This window comes from Eucalyptus grandis, chromosome 7 (assembly GCF_016545825.1).
Source record: "Eucalyptus grandis isolate ANBG69807.140 chromosome 7, ASM1654582v1, whole genome shotgun sequence".
Classification (NCBI taxonomy): Eukaryota; Viridiplantae; Streptophyta; class Magnoliopsida; order Myrtales; family Myrtaceae; genus Eucalyptus; species Eucalyptus grandis.
In genome coordinates, this window is record NC_052618.1 from 23,949,783 (window position 1) to 23,966,845 (window position 17,063).

Genomic DNA, 17,063 nt, shown 5'->3' on the forward strand with positions numbered 1-17,063 from the left:
GAAAAGAAAGAACACACACAAACAGCCCCTAAGTTACCAACTAGTTTTGAATTTCCAACTCTTATTTTTCCAACGTTAATTCTTTTACTCACTCTTTTTATTGAGTTTCTACTTTCATTTGCCTTAGTTGCCAATTCCTTAAATTTATTAACTATTTTTTGAAATTACCAACCTCAAATAAATTGATTGTCAACTTTGTCTAATTAAGTTATTAACCAATTTTGCGTTGACAACTCCTCATTGAGTTACCTATCCATGTTCATTTGGTTTTCTAAATTCTCCTACCTCTGATAAAAAAAATCTTATCTTATTATTTATCAAATTTTATTTATCTTTCTTATAAACAACTTAAGTTTATGGGTTTATAAATAAAAATCTATAAACTGGTACACTTGTGATAAATTTATCCAAAACTAATTTCGGATCACCAAAAACTCCAATTTAGTATACTTATGACATATGTTCCCTAGTCAAATTTTATCGTGAATTGCTAAACTGGATGACACATGGGAATAACTCCATTGACATGATAAGTTTCTACGGAAATCAATATTAGTTTGGAGTAAATTTGTTATAAGTGTATCATATTTAGAGTTTTTGGCGGCCCAAAATTAGTTTGGATGTGTTTACCAATTTGAGGTTTTTGGTAACTGAAAAATGAGTTTGGGGTAAATTTGCTATAGTCGTATCGGTTTATTTATGTGACATTTAAACTTTTCTACAATTGAATTACCAATTAGTTGTAGATTACCAACTTTTAGTTGATTTACTTACCAACACTTATTTGTCCTTTTTTTTATATATTTATTTATAATATATTAACTATTATATTAAGTTACCATTTTTGTTAGTCCACTAACTCTTAAATTTACCAATTTTAAAGACATTATCGACTCTAGCAAAACTCAACCTTGAGCCTAAAACAAGTTATATGATGTCCATATTGATAAATATATTCATTAGGGTAGATGAGCGAGCCTAATTTTTTTTTTTTTGAATCTATCACTGAATCCAAATCATGACGCCAGAAATTAGGTTTCCATGATCTGATAAGTATATGGATTCTATGCCTTGCGGTAATGATTCCTCTGATATTGGAAGGGGCATTTTTGGAGTCTCAATTTCAACATCCTATCGTTAAGGGTATGCCTTGGTTCTCTCTTTGCTTATTTGTAACCGAAAAAAAGAAAGATGCATATAAAAGTTGTATTATTAAATGAGTTGCAACTACTTGTATTTAGTATCATCAAATTCGATTGGATTTAGAATTTGAACAAATAACTTAAGGAGAAATTTTCAAATAAGAATATGAAGTGAGACCGTTTTCACAAAAGAATTTTCACAGTGGACTTTTGTCTCAAATTGCTTGAGCTCAATGGCAAGCCAAATTTTCACTATTGTCTCGTGACTTCAACTCACATGCTTATCTCGACAGCAACATCATTGGCAATTTTGTTTGAAATGTTTAGATTTATTGTTTTCTTTCTTTTCCTTTATTGGTTTTCGAGGGACTATTTGGAACTTAAATAATATCTGTAGTTTAGAAGCATGTTTAAAATTTTGTATTATCGTCTCATTGTATTCTTATCAAATCCTCTCTTTTTATTTTATTTGATTGATAAGTGCTATTTAATTTTAAGATTAAAACTACGAAAAGTCCCAAACTAGTAGAGGTGAGCACGGATTCATAATAGAATTGAGAACTTAAGAAACTCCAAGTTAAAGGATATGCTGGGTAGGTTTTGGTTTTTGGAAATTAGAGAACTTATTCTAATAGGTAGGTTATAGGTTTCAAGTGGAATCAAGAACTTGGAACCTTAACAAGTTATTGTGTTTTTCTTGTTCAATATTTTCATGTGACGTTATGGCATTTTGAGGCATCTAAAAATAAGTATATACTCTGAAATCGTTAGTTTAAGCTTTCATTTTTGATGACATTCATGATTGAGACATTTATTTTGTTAATATTTTATAATTTTTGCGTGTTTAAATATGAGTTGTGATAAGTGAATTGTCGTAAGTGGTGATCATTAGATGTGATGATTCATTATAATCATTTAATTAAAAACACGTGAAACTTGAATAAATCTTCTAATCGAACCAATAATGTGATAGATTATGAGTTCCAAATTATGCAAGGTATGGTCCATGTTTCGAAAATGAGGAAATTTGTTCAAATGGGTAGGTTCCAAGTTTTGATAGGTTTTAAGTTTCAAGTGGAATCTAAATGGAACTTGGAAATTTCACTTAGAACCGCTCACCTTTATAAATTAATACATTTGTGATAAATTTATCAAAAACTAATTTTTTAATCATTATAAATCTTAAATTAGTATACTCGTGGCAAATTCACTTTTTATTAGTTTCTATTAAATTATTTGATGAATGACCCATGACAATTGAAAAGTGTACTAATTTAAAATTTTACTTTGTGTTTCTTGTGATATTGATCTAATTTAATGAAAACTAATTGACTATGAATTTGTTGCAAATTTACGGTTTGAGATCTTTGATGGTAAAGAAATTAGTTTTGAGCAAATTTGTTATAAATATACTGATTTGAAATTTTTAGTGATTAAAAAATAATTTGAGATAAAATCGTTATGAGTATACTAATCTGCGATTCTTCGTGGTATTAACTCCTAATTTAAATAGAGGCCCCGGCCAAGTCCAATGTTCTATCCTTCATCTCAGGAAGCTCCAGGTGTGGAGGGCTTGGAGAGAGAAAAGCTGCAGCTGGTCGCAAATGGCGGACAAAGCTCCCGCTTCGTCTTCCTTCGCCGTTTCGGTAACTCGCGCTCGACCCATTTCAATCCCTTCTCCAAGTTTCCATCTTGCCGTCTTCCCTCTCCTTCTCTCCCCTTCTAAACCCTGAATTCCGAAGGAGGAAGGGGGACTTCTTGTGGGTCATCTTCAGCATCGGATCGTGTTCATGATCGTGATTACGAATTTCCAACTGGTTTCTCTCAGGAACGCCCGACCGAAGAAGGCGAGGACGAGCTGCTGTATGGCGCCGGGTCCGGGTGGGTCGAAGCTCGAACGTGGTGCGATCACTTGGCCTCCCTGTGCTCCGATCTCGTTCACATTCCGACCCCCGACACGCCCTGCAACAGGTGGGTCTACGATCTTGGTTGCTTTGATTGATGCGTTGGTATGGATTTTCGTGCCCCGTCGAATGGTGGGTTCGGTTTCGCCGCCGCCTTTCATCATGGTGCTCTATGCTGTTGGTTGTTGTTGCTGGCATTTGATTCCAAATGCAAGAAAGATGGTCGAGGTCGGATCGCGTGTTGGTGACAAAGATTCGAGTGAAATTGATCCTTCTGTTGGCTGGAATTAGCTCAACTGGAAGAATTTGATGAACCCTTTTGGCAGGAGGAAAAATTGTTAGATGTGTGTGTAGTTTTAGCCAAACTGAAGGAGAAAGAACTGTGAATTCTCGGCGTTCAAGTACTCATGAGAAGGGGGATTTTCTTCCTCTTTCTTTCGACTGGGCTGAACATGACCTGATTGGGTGAAGCAGTAGAGGACGGGGTTTTATGTAGTGATGACAACCTCTTGCTTTAGTCTTCTATCTAAATCTTCCAGTACCTCCTGATCTCCTGTCATTGTTTAGAAAAGGGTCAAGTAGACTCATTTGTCGCTTCGCACCCATCTTCCCGTTTGTTAATCTGCTGAAGATGAAAGGAGCTTTTATCATCTCAAGGGGGGAATCAAGTTGTCCTGACAGATAAGGCATGCTTTAAAAAGGATAAGAATCCAAAGTGAGCTGTACTGAACACAGAGTTTCGCTTTTAAGGGCTGCATTCTATAGACTCAATCTAAAGAGTGTGATCACCTTTAAGTGCTACATTTAATTTGGCTGAGAGGAAGCCCATTTATAGGAGACCATTTTCCAGAGCTATAAATTGGGATTGCTGGTGCATCTCTAATGTGACTTATCTGTTTTCGTCAGGACTTACTCCAAAAATGCAAGTTCTTTAATGAGAGGACCCACTGTCATGCAAAACATTCATAAAACCTCTACAGGACACATAGGATCTTCTGAGACAGTGATTAGAGCCTCTGATATCAATGTTATTGGCAAGCTGTTAGCAGGCTAGATTCATTTCAGTTGCTGGACTTGGTCATAAATTTCGAACCTCTTGGTTCATAACTTCATCTGCAACTAGGCAGTTGAGTCATAATTCACCATGCTAGAGAGGAGCAAAATATCCAAATTTTTAGTTAATAAGATGCGGAGGAAACTAAGATCTCTGCCGGTAGGCTCGTACATTTAAGAGAGCCAAGGTCCATAATTATTGTAAGTCAGGCTAGTTTTCTTTTCTCCATTTTATATCATTTTGTTGGATCAGTACATTTCACTTCCACGAATATGCAATTGGGGGTTTGGAAGTCAATGCATGAGGTCTCACCTAAGGTTCTTTGTCATTAGTTGGCAACTGACATGAGCTTGCAACCTAATATGTAATAATTTGTTTGATGTCTCATTGGCTTTACTGCCATGTTTCCAAAGCTATACTAGTAGAGATTTGCAATGATTTGTTCTTTGTAACGTTCAGTTTTTCTTAACGTCAAATCTCTCAAGCATGCTATGCTGTATGTAGAAATTTGTTCTCCACTCATTCAAAAATCTCTTAGTGAAAGAGATGTAGTTCTTTCGTGACAGAATCATACATGACACACGCTGGACATAACTAGTGCGTGATTGAGGCCTCATAATGTTATCTTCACTTTAACGAGCTGGTTGGACTTTAGAGTGGGGATAAATTTCATCTATGGTCATTGAACTTGAACTTATTAGATTTTGTTATTAGGTTACCAAAATTTGATTTGGATCATCCAATGCATTAAACTTTTTAACTTTTTTTTTTTGAACAAACAGTGCACTTGGACTTAAAATTTGGTTAATTTTCCTGTGGAATGCTGATGCAGCAGCCACATGTTAATGACGTGTCATTCAAACGTTACCCATGTGTCTGTCATGTCATCAATTCACAACCAGATTCTAATTAAATTGGCCAGATTCTAATAAAACTATAATTTCAGAGAAACGAAAGTGTACGGCATTAGGTCATTGAAATCGAAATTGGATGGCCTGTTTGAAAATTCACTAAAGTTCAGTTATTGCTGATGGAAATTTACTGTTAGAATAAGTAGAACTGGACTTTGTTATTCTGAAGTAGAGAGATTTTATCCTTGATCTTCCTTTGCTCTGTCAGGTGTCACCACCCAAGCGAGAACTGGTTATGCCTGTGTTGCAAGGAAGTGCTCTGCAGCCGATTCGTGAACAAGCATATGCTCCAGCACTATCAGCAAACAAGTGACTGCCTCGCGCTCAGCTTCAGGTACTCTCTAAATTTTATCTGACTTTCTGTTTCTTTTTCATGCTCCTATAACTGACTCTGTTTATCTGGAATCAGTGATCTATCGGTGTGGTGCTTCTCCTGCGATTCATATATAGACGCGCAAGTGCTTCCGCAGTTGCGGCCCGTTTATGAAACTGCATATATCTTGAAATTTGGAGAGCCCCCACCAGTTCGGAATGTTGAACTCCAGACTGTTGCAGCTTCCTCAACAGGCAACTGATTTTGACCAAGTAATGCGTTTCAGCTTTGCTCATTAAGGAGATGGAGGTTGCGGGCTTTAGACAAATGTGAGAATCCAAGATAGGTGATTTGCCATCATGTTAAGGAAATATTTTGACCAAATATTTCTCCGATGATTTTTGGCGTTTTACCATTCTAGAGATTGCGAACGCAGTTTCTTGTACCTTGGATCACAATTTACTTGTTCTAGTGAAGAATCCATAGTTCCTTTGTAGAGTCGCTGACTTGAAATTGGACAAGTATTATCATCCTTCTGTATATTAGAGAAGCCAATAGCTACACGAGGATCAACTACAAACGAAAAGTACATTAAAGGCCAAAAAGAGAGGAGAGAAAACATCAATTGCTGCCCTATAGCCAAGAATTTTGGAATCTGGAAGCATTCATACATATTTCTTTTACATGATTTATCCCTCTAATTAACACCTCCGTGTCTGTAGGGATGAACATATTACAATGTAACCATTTACCAACAAAAAAAAAAAAACATATTACAATGTAGACGCCAAATGCTGCGCAGCATGAGCTGAAATGGAATGGAGAGTATAATAAGAATCTCCTATACAGGAGTATAATCACATTCTAGTATACATATACAAAATTTGACAGCAGACATGCTTTTGCTACATCCTTTGCTCTATAAATGGTAAGGTCAACCCCTCTTAACAACTTAGTCCCAAAACTTTGTTGAAGTTCCTTGCAGATCACATGCACGCAGTTCGCACTCAAGCTTGCCCCACCTTGCATCGACTCGCTCGCAAGGGAATACTGACTTGCCTAGGCTGTTCAATCACCAACAAATCAAATAAAATGACTAAATAGAATTTGTTAAATCCAGCAATACAGTTCTGCACGCAAAATGTCAAAGAATGAATCTTGGCCTCTTTTTGAGCTTAATGGACCAAGGTGTTGAGATTAACGACATACATCCCTGAACTGTCAAATTTTAATCCAGTAACTCAAATAATTCATAATATAGCTACTAGAGACTTTACCAGGCAAAGCCTATTAAATCCTGTTTGATTAAATATTTTGATATGAATCCTCTCAATTTAGAGACATTACCCAATAAGAGAATGGTAGTGTCACATCTCTTAACTCTAATTCCTCCCTGTTCAGGTAACTCATCATGATTCTTTTTCCGGTCAAAGCAATAGTTCACCGTTATGACTTCATGTTCAAGACATACATCTTACATCCCCCGAGCACTTGCGGGAGAATGCATCCAAATATATCAGTTTCAAGCAATTGTAGCAGATGCTTTTCCCAGTCATTCCAACAGCAACCCTAATATTTTCATTCAAATAACATGCATGGACCCCCTTCCATTGAAATTAAAAAGATATATGCAACCAATTGTCTCGTGTAATGCTAGGTTTTGTCTCGACAATCTCAATGAGAGAACAAGGAATTGCAACTGAACCAAGACCAGTATGAACATCTGACGATAGGGCAGGATATTGAAAGGGATCAAGACAGGCCAAAACTGAATCATTGACCCATTAGGTGGCATTCTCTAACAAAAGCATCCTCTGGTTTCAAGAATGTTTAGATATTTTATATATAGATTGTCTGCTCTAAATCATAATGGACACAGAAAAAAAAAAAGAGTTCAACAAACATGAAAGCTACCTTCTGTTGACTACATTATGCACATGGCATAGCCACTGGGAGAACTCAGTATGAGATGCAGCCTCTACGGGATTTGCCCTGCTCAGGTTCAAAGAAACAAAGAAAAGGTCCATGAGAAATTACCAGAAGGCAAAATAACCTAATGCAGAAATGACCCCATGTAAACAACAGATAAAAATTCCGGCAACATCTGCCCTTTAAAGAAAACAATTAGCGCTGTCTACTAACTCATTCCATCCTTATACATGCTTTAGTTAAAAATTAAATTTAGCTAGCAGGAGACTCTCTGGCAAACTAAACTAATTCTTATCAAGTTTGCACTTCAAGAGCTGCATCAAATGTAATGCAGGATCTTAACACATTGAGCTCAATTATGGAATACTAACATGTTTTCATCAGAGCAATTACCTACCAATTGCAGTGAACTTCTCTAAGGAAAATCACCATGCATTCAGATCTTACAAATACTCCGCATCTCAAAATGTCTAAAATTTTTCCAATATCACATTCCTGAAGGCACAAGTTTTCACTCTGATGTTCATTGCATTCCATTAGTCTATTATTTGCACTCTCATGGAAGCGATTATACTAGGATCAGATTCGCTTTTTTTCATTCAGTAGGAATAGTTTCTTCAAAAACTTCTTGAAAGTTCAACTGGTGAGGTGAGGTAATCTTGAGCTCCTAAATTAATGCACCTCTAGTTGTTCAATAAACTTCAAGCTAGTAAATAGCCAATTTAAATTCACATGCCACTCCAAAGCTGATTGTATTTGTCAAGAGCAATAGTAAAGCCAATCTAGGCCCTTGATGAGTGCACACATCCATGCAAAATGAGGGATTCACTGCTTTTTGGTGGAAGGAGAGACCTCAGTATTTCTTTAAAGTGGTCTGCACATTCCTGGCAAGGGTACATTCGAGACAATATAGCCATCTGTAGAAACCAGAAAATGAGAAGCAATTAGTTGGGATAGCATTATATCACCACTTTCCTAAAGTGACATGCATGTCAAATATTCTCATGAATACCCTTTTAACATCTCAAGTCTATGAGCTCTTGCACAGGGCTCCTCAAAAGTAACTTATAAAGCATCTGTAAAAGTGAATGTCAAATCTCTGGAAAGAATGGCACTAGATTAAAAAATGCTAGTCACAGTCAAACCAAGACTAGAATTAAGAAAGAAGTGCAATATTCAACTGAGTGACTCTTGCTTTTTCTCTACTGCAGCTAATATATATCTTATTTTCCCGCTTTTCAATGAAATACTCACTTGCATGGGAAATAACAAAATGATGTACAAAGGTGAGTTTATATGGAAGGATATGAATCACCATACCAATTCTTTCACGTCTTTCTTCTGTTGCCTTGTTGGTTTGTCAGGATACTGAAAGACGCAAAATGTAAAATGAAAAAGGCCAGTTTTTGTAAAGTAAACGACATTTCATTTCAATAATAAGAAGTGGCATTGCTTCTTCGACTTGAGTCAGGGAAAACAAATGCAGCCGCATTGTGACAGTTTATGCAACAATCTAAGTAGGTAGAGACAGAAAAATGATCCTATAAGTTTCAATTAACTACTTCTGCACACAAAACTGATAGCTGGACCAACCGCCTAAATGCTAGAAAGAAGCAAAAAGAGAAATGTTTCCATAATTTAAGCTGCAAATGTCATTCTTTTGCTTCGAAGACAACAGATATGATGATGAGGAGATGAAAGTAAGGTGAGAACAAATTTTCTCAGAAAATTAATTAGTGCCTAAATCACATTGACTTAGGAGCATAAAACAAGAACAGGATGATCAGATCACATTTTTGGCTCCATGGATATCAGTCCTTCAACAACTGTGTAGTGCATCAAATTCTCTTCATTTCTCCAAATTTATCTCATTAATATGCAACATTCTCCCTACAACAGGACGGATACCACGAAGACAGAGGAGACACACGCAAAGAATTTCCTCTAAATAAGGACTTTCATTAGGATATACTAACTTGGCAATTGAGAATATTGAAATAATACACCCATTTATTAAGTAATCATTATTTGTGTTTCCAGATGAGTGCTGAAATTTCTGTCCAAAGTATAGAACAATCATTGATGCAGACAAGATGCTCTTGAATAATTGAATGTAGCTGTTTCAAGAAAAGATAATTGCATGGCAAAACCTGTCACAGGGAACTGATAGATAAAAACCCCACTAGAAGTTCTTTCACTTTAGAACAATTCTTTATTTCTAAGGAAAGATTTGGAAAGAGAACACTGTTATACAACCTAAATTATTAACAGAGGTTTTTCACAAGACCTCAGAAGTGCAAATAATTTAGAGTAAATTGATATACTTGGGCATAACTTCATAAATGGAACAAAAAGGAAAGTAGAAAGCCAGGCTTTATTTACTAAGAAGACCTGAGCAGCTAGAGTGTGAAGAAAAGTCCAGGTGGCCCTTCCAAGCTCTTCTTTAGTTACAGGTGCAGCAGTTTGTACCTGAAAAGACATTCTGTAAGATTATGATGCAAGCACCGGTTGGAAAAGCTGAAAGGGCGAGTCACAACGATGAGAAATATCAGTCCCAGTGCAACTTTCCATATACCATTTTTCATTTCTTCCCTAAGCCTTCACTGGCACAAAAAATCTCATTTTCTAAATTAGAACTAACAACTAGCAAAATCTGGAAACAAGTGAATTGAAACTTCAGGATAGGGCTAAGGAAGACTCTTATGAAGCAGTTCTAAGATTCTAAAACATGCAATCCGAAAGCAACCATCCATCAGAAGAATTGGCTGTATGACCCAGGGTGACTTCTCCTAAATGCTGACATTGCGAACTTCCCCAGCAAATATGCAGTGAAACTCCGGATTCACTCCATTCCAAGCTCTATAAGATTAGCTAAAACCAGCCTATTAATCTCTACCTGACAAAAAATTCCCTTCTCCAAAGACCTTCCGAGAAATAACCCATGATAAAGCTCCCCTAAAATCTCCCAGGAAGAAGCAGTCCACGTTGGCTGAAGAAGGCCAAGCGACCAACTCGGAACTTAGTCAACAAAATGGCAGGGTAAAATCACGCATATGAACTTCACCATCTTGTATCACACAACCGCGGTCTTCCACCATTGTCATTTCAAGTGTCCAAGGGAGAAGCCAAACACCAACCCACCATATGTTCCCATGAAACATCACGCTACAATTATGCATTTCGAAAGGCACCCATTTGCTGCCTTCACTTAGGAATACCGACAAACACCCACCGAGCATACACACCATCACATCCGAAACACGCAGAACCCGGAACTGCTCACTCGAGACGGCAACGACACTAAGCAAAGGGGAAGGAAAACGAAGTGCCCACCTTCTTGAGCACCTCTTCTGGTCCGAAAGCTTGGAAATTTGCGCTCGGCGCGCTCGGTTTGGGCGAGCTGGAGACGGAGAAGAGAGCATTGTTATCGGCCCGCGACGGGTTAGCGGGACGAGCGATGAAGGTAGAGAGATGGGTCTGGATGGAGTTGGATATCTTCTCGAGATTTTGGAAGAGACTGAGGAATGGGTTCTCGGGCATCGTCACCTAGAACAGCGGAAGGAGTCGGAATGAAACGATAGGAAAGTGAAAATTTGATCCTGATAGTAACAGGGGATGATATTAAGAAAATTCAAATTAGTACATTTTTTTTTTGGTAAGGTAGAAAATTCAAATTAGTACATTTATAATATATTTTCCTCAAATTATGGAACTGCTCACTCGAGATGGCAACGACACCAAGCAAAGGGGAAGGAAAACGAAGTGCCCACCTTCTTGAGCACCTCTTCTGGTCTGAAAGCTTGGAAATTTGCGCTCAAGACGCCTCGGTTTGGGCGAGCTGGGACGGAGAAGAGAGCATTGTTATTGGCCGCAACGGGTTAGCAGGACAAGCGATGAAGGTAGAGAGATGGGTCTGGATGGAGTTGGATATCTTCTCGAGATTTTGGAAGAGACTGAGGAATGGGTTCTCGGACATCGTCACCTAGAACAGCAGGAGGAGTCGGAATGAAACGATAGGAAAGTGAAAATTTGATCCGATAGTAACGAGGGGATGATATTAAGAAAATTCAAATTAGTACATTTTTTTTTTTTTTTGGTAAGGTAGAAAATTCAAATTAGTACATTTATAATATATTTTCCTCAAATTATGGGCTGCTCACTCGAGACGGCAACGACACCAAGCAAAGGGGAAGGAAAACGAAGTGCCCACCTTCTTGAGCACCTCTTCTGGTCTGAAAGCTTGGATATTTGCGCTCGGCACGCTCGGTTTGGGCGAGCTGGAGACGGAGAAGAGAGCATTGTTATCGGCCCGCAACGGGTTAGCGGGACAAGCGATGAAGGTAGAGAGATGGGTCTGGATGGAGTTGGATATCTTCTCGAGATTTTGGAAGAGCGAGGAATGGGTTCTCGGACATCGTCACCTAGAACGGCGGAAGGAGTCGGAATGAAACGATAGGAAAGTGAAAATTTGATCCCGATAGTAACAGGATGATATTAAGAAAATTCAAATTAGTACATTTTTTTTTTTGGTAAGGTAGAAAATTCAAATTAGTACATTTATAATATATTTTCCTCAAATTATGGAAGCTGCTCACTCGAGACGGCAACGACACTAAGCAAAGGGAAGGAAAACGAAGTGCCCACCTTCTTGAGCACCTCTTCGGTTCGAAAGCTTGGAAATTTGCGCTCGGGCGCTCGGTTTGGGCGAGCGGAGGGAGAGAAGAGAGCATTGTTATCGGCCCGCGACGGGTTAGCGGGACGGCGATGAAGGTAGAGAGATGGGTACGGATGGAGTTGGATATCTTCTCGAGATTTTGGAAGAGACCGATGAATGGGTTCTCGGACATCGTCACCTAGAACAGCGGAAGGAGTCGAAATGAAACGATAGGAAAGTGAAAATTTGATCCCGATAGTAACGAGGGGATGATATTAAGAAAATTCAAATTAGTACATTTTTTTTTTTGGTAAGGTAGAAAATTCAAATTAGTATATTTATAATATATTTTCCTCAAATTATTTTTTGTAAGATAAAAAACCTAAAACTATTACCTAAAACTAGTATACCTAATCTTTTAACTATTAAGAATCTCAAGCTGATATATTTGTGATAGATTTTTCTTTTCTTTTTTGGTAAAAGGTAAGAATATTTGTGATAGATTTGTTCTTCGTTAGTTTTCATTAAATTGAATTAATAGCACCAAAAACTATAAACTAATACACTTATGACAAATGAAGAGTAAAACTCAAAATTGGTCATGTTATCTAACTTAGCAATTTAGAGGTAAAATTTAATGATCAATTTGAGATTTTCACAAGTGTATTAATTTGTATTAACCCTAATAATAAACAATAATATTTTCATTATTGATAATGATTTGTGTCTAAAAATTTTCGTGGATGACAAAAATATTTTTTGTTTATCTATTTTTGTACATGGTACAAAAAAATTATTTTTTAGAAAATAGTTTTTAAATCATTCAATTTTTTGTAAAATAAATGCAATGCAGACATGTTCTATGACATTCTCAAGAAATTTTTATTTGATTTTTGCATTGTAGTTTTGATTAATAATTTTAAGCCACTAGATGAAGTATTTTGACTCTCGTTGAGCTTTAGAAAAGATTCTTTAAAAAAAAAAAAAAAAAAAAAAAAAAGAGAGAACTGTTTTGAAAATATACAGCCTTCTTGTTTATGATTGTAAAAATGAATTTTTGATGTTTCAGCAGTTACCCAAGTTCCTATATGTTCCGCTGTCTCGAGTGAACGGTTCCAAGTTAGAATTACACTAACTTATCATGTTACCCCAGTTTTCAAATTTGTAATTTTTTTGGTTGTTTTTGCCTTATATGTTGTTATGCATTAGCAAAAAAAAAAAAAAAAATTGATCGACAAAAGGCTCAAGACAATCGCATCTACATATGCAATGAGCTTTTTAGTTACTTAATTTCAACAAAAGGAAGAAAGAAGAAAAAAAGGAAAAATATAATAAAAATTTTGGAACAACAAAATTATTTTCTTAAAATGGAATTTTTTTTTTTTGATTTCGTTTTCATTTTATGTTGTTAGTTGGGATTTACATTTGCGTTATTTGGTTGTTAACTAAATTAAAATCCTTTTTTCATTAAAAAAATCTTGAACTCCTTAGTTTCTTTTTGTCCATCTACCCTAATTTTTCTTCATACAAAAATTTCACAAATATTTAAAAAAAAAATGGCCGAAAGACTTCAGATAAATATTATCCTAGAGTTAGGCATCCGTTCAGCTTATTATCGCTTAAATATTCTCCCTTGATTTATAAAACCAGACAATTCTTCTTTCTTTAGATTTACAATAGTATCCTTCCTATTAGGCATGGTTTGGAAACAAGCAACAGATTATGTTCTTCTTAGAGTAGTCTTGTTGCCACGTGGAAAATAAAAAGGAGAAGGGGGAGAGGGATAAAGGGGAAATTTCTTGATAGAGACCTCATTAATATTGATCGAATGAATTAAATTATGAAGATATTGTTGGCTTCACATGTGATTCACATGATCAACCAAGGACGGGCGCTTGTTTCCCCTCAGTTTCTTTTGTGTTGGGTAATGCCTAGACCGTTGCTATAAAATCTTGTATTATTGAATCTAGTTGGGGCAAGAATATAATTCACCCAAAATAGTTATGTTCTTAGCAACTTTGAATTACATTTGATGCTTCGTTAGTTTAAAATGAAATCATACTGCATATTTACCACCTTGACATGTGCTGAAGAAAGTAATGTTACTTTTACTAAGCCTGATTTCCAAATTAATTTACAAAATGCTAGGATAAATTGTGAGCAGTCATTTAAAAAGTTGATCATAGCCATCCTTCCTTTGTTTTGCGAAAATAAATGGTTTGAATTTTTTTTTACCAAAATATAATAGTTTATATTGCTTGAAATTATTAGTTAAAAAAGAATGTTCTCATTATCAATAGTAATTTATGTCTACATATTTTTATGAACAGTGAATTTTTTTTTTCATTTTTTTTAATAAGTGATACAAACTATCATTTTAAAAAAAATATTTTCCAACTCATTTATTTTGTGCAAATCAAATGGAGCTTAATACCTAATAATATTCTCTACACATCAATTTTTATACTATTTTTGTAAATTAAATTTTGTATACTGGCTATCATTCTGGCTTTGTTAAGCAGATAAACCCGTAAAACGGATGAATATGACGTCATTGACAAAGATGGAGAAAATAAGAAAAATGATAAGTAAAGTAGCCGCCAGAAAATTTGAAGCAAGGTCTAATAAAATAAGCCGACTTCCATGGCAAGTTCTCAGACTTGAGAAACAAGTCCAACGAAGGAACAACTTCCCAAGGAAGGTAAAGAAGAGTGCATCAGACGAAGCACAGCAACACTCCAACTTAAGGCAAGTGCAGTATAAATTCATCTCATCACACCACTTGAACATCAAAGAAATCTCCAACCGAGTCCAAAGAGACAGTCATGTCTACTCTGTTTCTCCTGCGGTGAACACAAGATGGAAGACAGCGGTAGCTGCTCGGCATTTGCCGGCGGGAGTTCGAGTCGAAAGCCATCACCGGAGGAACCGTCGATCATTGCTTGATGCTGAAAGAAAAAAGTTACGTGGTGGTACCCCCATCACTCATGGTTTTTGTCTAGAATACAAGGGCAGGGGTGATGCATGAATATCACCTAAATGCCGATCCTCTTTAGCACGCTTCAGGAGGCCAGGTACATATGTTTATCTCATTCGCTTGATATCTATGCTCTTCTTGGTCCTGCCAGACCAATGTATGACTACTGAGTCTGCTTGTCAAAATTTTTTGTTTTTGCCGAGCATGTGTTTGAGTTATTTTATGCACACCAGTTGGTATCTGGCCATCGGGGTACTTTAATGTGCATCTCAGTTTTATGAAGATATGCTGCTGCTTTTGGCTACTTTTTTCATATTATCCAATTCATGTCCCATTCTTTTTTCAAATGTGAGCAGAGATATCGTTCTAGGCCTTTTGGAGGGAAGCGAAATGAGAAGACGATCCATGTATTTGTAATACGTTGTTGAATCAAGACCTATCCAAGCGACTGAAGACATTCGTGAAGCCATAATTAAGTTAGGTTTCTAGGTGCTTAATGTGGATTCACGATAAGCTTTGTGTGTTATAAATAAAATCTACTTTTTTATTGAGAAGTCTTTTCATTTTAATTTGCTGAATTATCATTTTGAGCTTGCGATCCATCGGAATTCCATGTGTGATGGCTAGATTTATGACTTTTATTGGAAGGATGTCTCGTCCAAAACATAGACAACCAGCTAAAAGTGTAAGCGGACTTCACTCCACGGAAGTGGCAACTGAAAAAGGGTAGATGAACTCCTCCTTTCATTGAAAAAAAGGATAAGACGATCACCAGAATCAGTGAGTATATAGACTTGAACCAGAAAAAGGAAGCGGCAGTAGACTCTTTTGAGAAATAGTTCACATGACACGGGTTCGATTCTCCTCAAAAGCCAATTGTATACAATCTCATATTTGTATGACCCATGAGGGCATATGCTCATCTCTCGCTTGGTCTATGAGGCCAGCAGGATGTTTTCTTATATGCATCTAAGGCGAAGTGGCAAGTCATCTTCAAAACATCCTGCAGTTTAGCACTTTTCTGTAATCTGAACTTTCATCTATCAGCGTATTTCAACAGTGAAACTGCAATGACATGCACAATGTAATAAGAAAACATTCAATTTTCCATTGCTGTCGCAGTTTAATGAGTTCTGGGAGCGACCAGCTAATCTGGCCTTGTAGCACAAGGACTAGGTGCAAAAGCGCTAACAAAAATCCCAATTGTACATAATTTAATGGTGGATTGGCACATATAGGGACCGTGTAGGGTGAACCTTTGTCAAATAATGAAAATGAATACGTGCATGGACAGCCCTTATGTTAACTGACTATTAGCAGGTTGATTTTAACTCAAATTCACACAATGTACTAAAATGAAAAGGAAAGTCTCCTATTGGAATAAGAGGAAACAACCGGGACATATCACAGGAGCAAATCCCAGAAATTTCCTGGATATTGTCATTATAATATGAGAAAGCAAAACAAATTTTTATAGCAAACAGCCATACCTTTCAGGTTGAGCAGAATCTTAGATTAGTCTGGTTTATATGATGGGATCCATCAGGACAAGGAAAAGCAGACAAAATACCATCCCTATCAGATATCAATCACGATCGAGATTTTTCTAATGCCCACATTCAAGAATTTCGGTAACTTCTCCAAGAAGGGAAGACTTCCATAGAGACCCTCTCAAATGGAAGTGTATTGATGCTCACTCTTTGCTTCCACAAACTGAAGTGAGTTCATTAGACTTTGCTTGTGTGTTGGGTGAAGAACAGAACAGAAGGAGATGGAAGCTGGGATCATCCCGAACAATTTGCCGGTCTAATACAGATTTCATCCAACTGACAATGAATGAATTGATTGTTATGTGAGAAACCGTGTCTGAGGATTCGTAGACCGTCCCTGCATAATTCCCGATGTTGACATTGGTGGGATCCTTGGCAATTACCGGAGATGTTTCATGGTAAGAACAGATACTGCGATCACTTTGCTTGCTCATTTGATACAATCTCTCTGCAACCATGATTTTCAGAAACTCGTTACCTAAAGTATATGGGTTTTTGGAGCATAATATTTATCATCATTTGGTCTAAAGTTGGGGGAATGTGCTGATCAGATGTGAATTTGATAGTTTCTGGCGGTGATATATCATTTAATAAGGTGCAAATAATTGTGGAATGCAAAATTTTGCTTT

General features: G+C 36.8%; 2 protein-coding genes and 1 long non-coding RNA gene across 4 annotated transcripts; 2 read left to right on the plus strand and 1 right to left on the minus strand.

The window, feature by feature from the left end:
* Positions 1 to 2,699: 2,699 nt before the first annotated feature.
* LOC104453103 (histone deacetylase 6) lies at positions 2,700 to 5,856 on the plus strand. The gene is made up of 4 exons (XM_010067618.3): positions 2,700 to 2,788; positions 2,971 to 3,113; positions 5,220 to 5,345; positions 5,421 to 5,856. Exons 1-4 carry the CDS (start codon positions 2,747 to 2,749, stop codon positions 5,584 to 5,586), a joined length of 477 nt encoding a protein of 158 aa, XP_010065920.2. The 5' UTR covers positions 2,700 to 2,746; the 3' UTR covers positions 5,587 to 5,856.
* Positions 5,857 to 6,133: 277 nt separating this feature from the next.
* LOC104453104 (FAD-linked sulfhydryl oxidase ERV1) lies at positions 6,134 to 10,852 on the minus strand. 2 transcript variants are annotated; one of them, XM_010067619.3, is made up of 6 exons: positions 10,587 to 10,852; positions 9,645 to 9,722; positions 8,574 to 8,621; positions 8,106 to 8,170; positions 7,239 to 7,316; positions 6,134 to 6,388 (listed from the first exon to the last, which is right to left on the minus strand). In XM_010067619.3, exons 1-6 carry the CDS (start codon positions 10,791 to 10,793, stop codon positions 6,277 to 6,279), a joined length of 588 nt encoding a protein of 195 aa, XP_010065921.2. In that variant the 5' UTR covers positions 10,794 to 10,852; the 3' UTR covers positions 6,134 to 6,276. The 2 variants fall into 2 exon arrangements, with proteins under 2 accessions (XP_010065921.2, XP_039172223.1); XM_039316289.1 differs by lacking the exon at positions 8,574 to 8,621.
* A 3,829-nt stretch (positions 10,853 to 14,681) lies between these two features.
* On the plus strand, positions 14,682 to 15,435 carry LOC104453106. The gene is made up of 2 exons (XR_727060.2): positions 14,682 to 14,981; positions 15,241 to 15,435. It is a non-coding gene; the product is annotated as an uncharacterized LOC104453106 (long non-coding RNA).
* Positions 15,436 to 17,063: the final 1,628 nt, after the last annotated feature.

Bases quoted from the DNA above. Each gene is read 5' to 3' on its own strand.
- LOC104453103 (XM_010067618.3), top strand. From the start codon at position 2,747: ATGGCGGACAAAGCTCCCGCTTCGTCTTCCTTCGCCGTTTCG. The intron at 3,114-5,219 runs GTGGGTCTACGA...TTGCTCTGTCAG, and splicing joins CCCGACACGCCCTGCAACAG to GTGTCACCACCCAAGCGAGA. The intron at 5,346-5,420 runs GTACTCTCTAAA...ATCTGGAATCAG, and splicing joins TGCCTCGCGCTCAGCTTCAG to TGATCTATCGGTGTGGTGCT.
- LOC104453104 (XM_010067619.3), bottom strand. From the start codon at position 10,793: ATGCCCGAGAACCCATTCCTCAGTCTCTTCCAAAATCTCGAGAAGATA. The intron at 9,723-10,586 runs GTGGGCACTTCG...ATGTCTTTTCAG, and splicing joins CAGAAGAGGTGCTCAAGAAG to GTACAAACTGCTGCACCTGT. The intron at 8,622-9,644 runs GTCTTCTTAGTA...TGCGTCTTTCAG, and splicing joins TTCACACTCTAGCTGCTCAG to TATCCTGACAAACCAACAAG.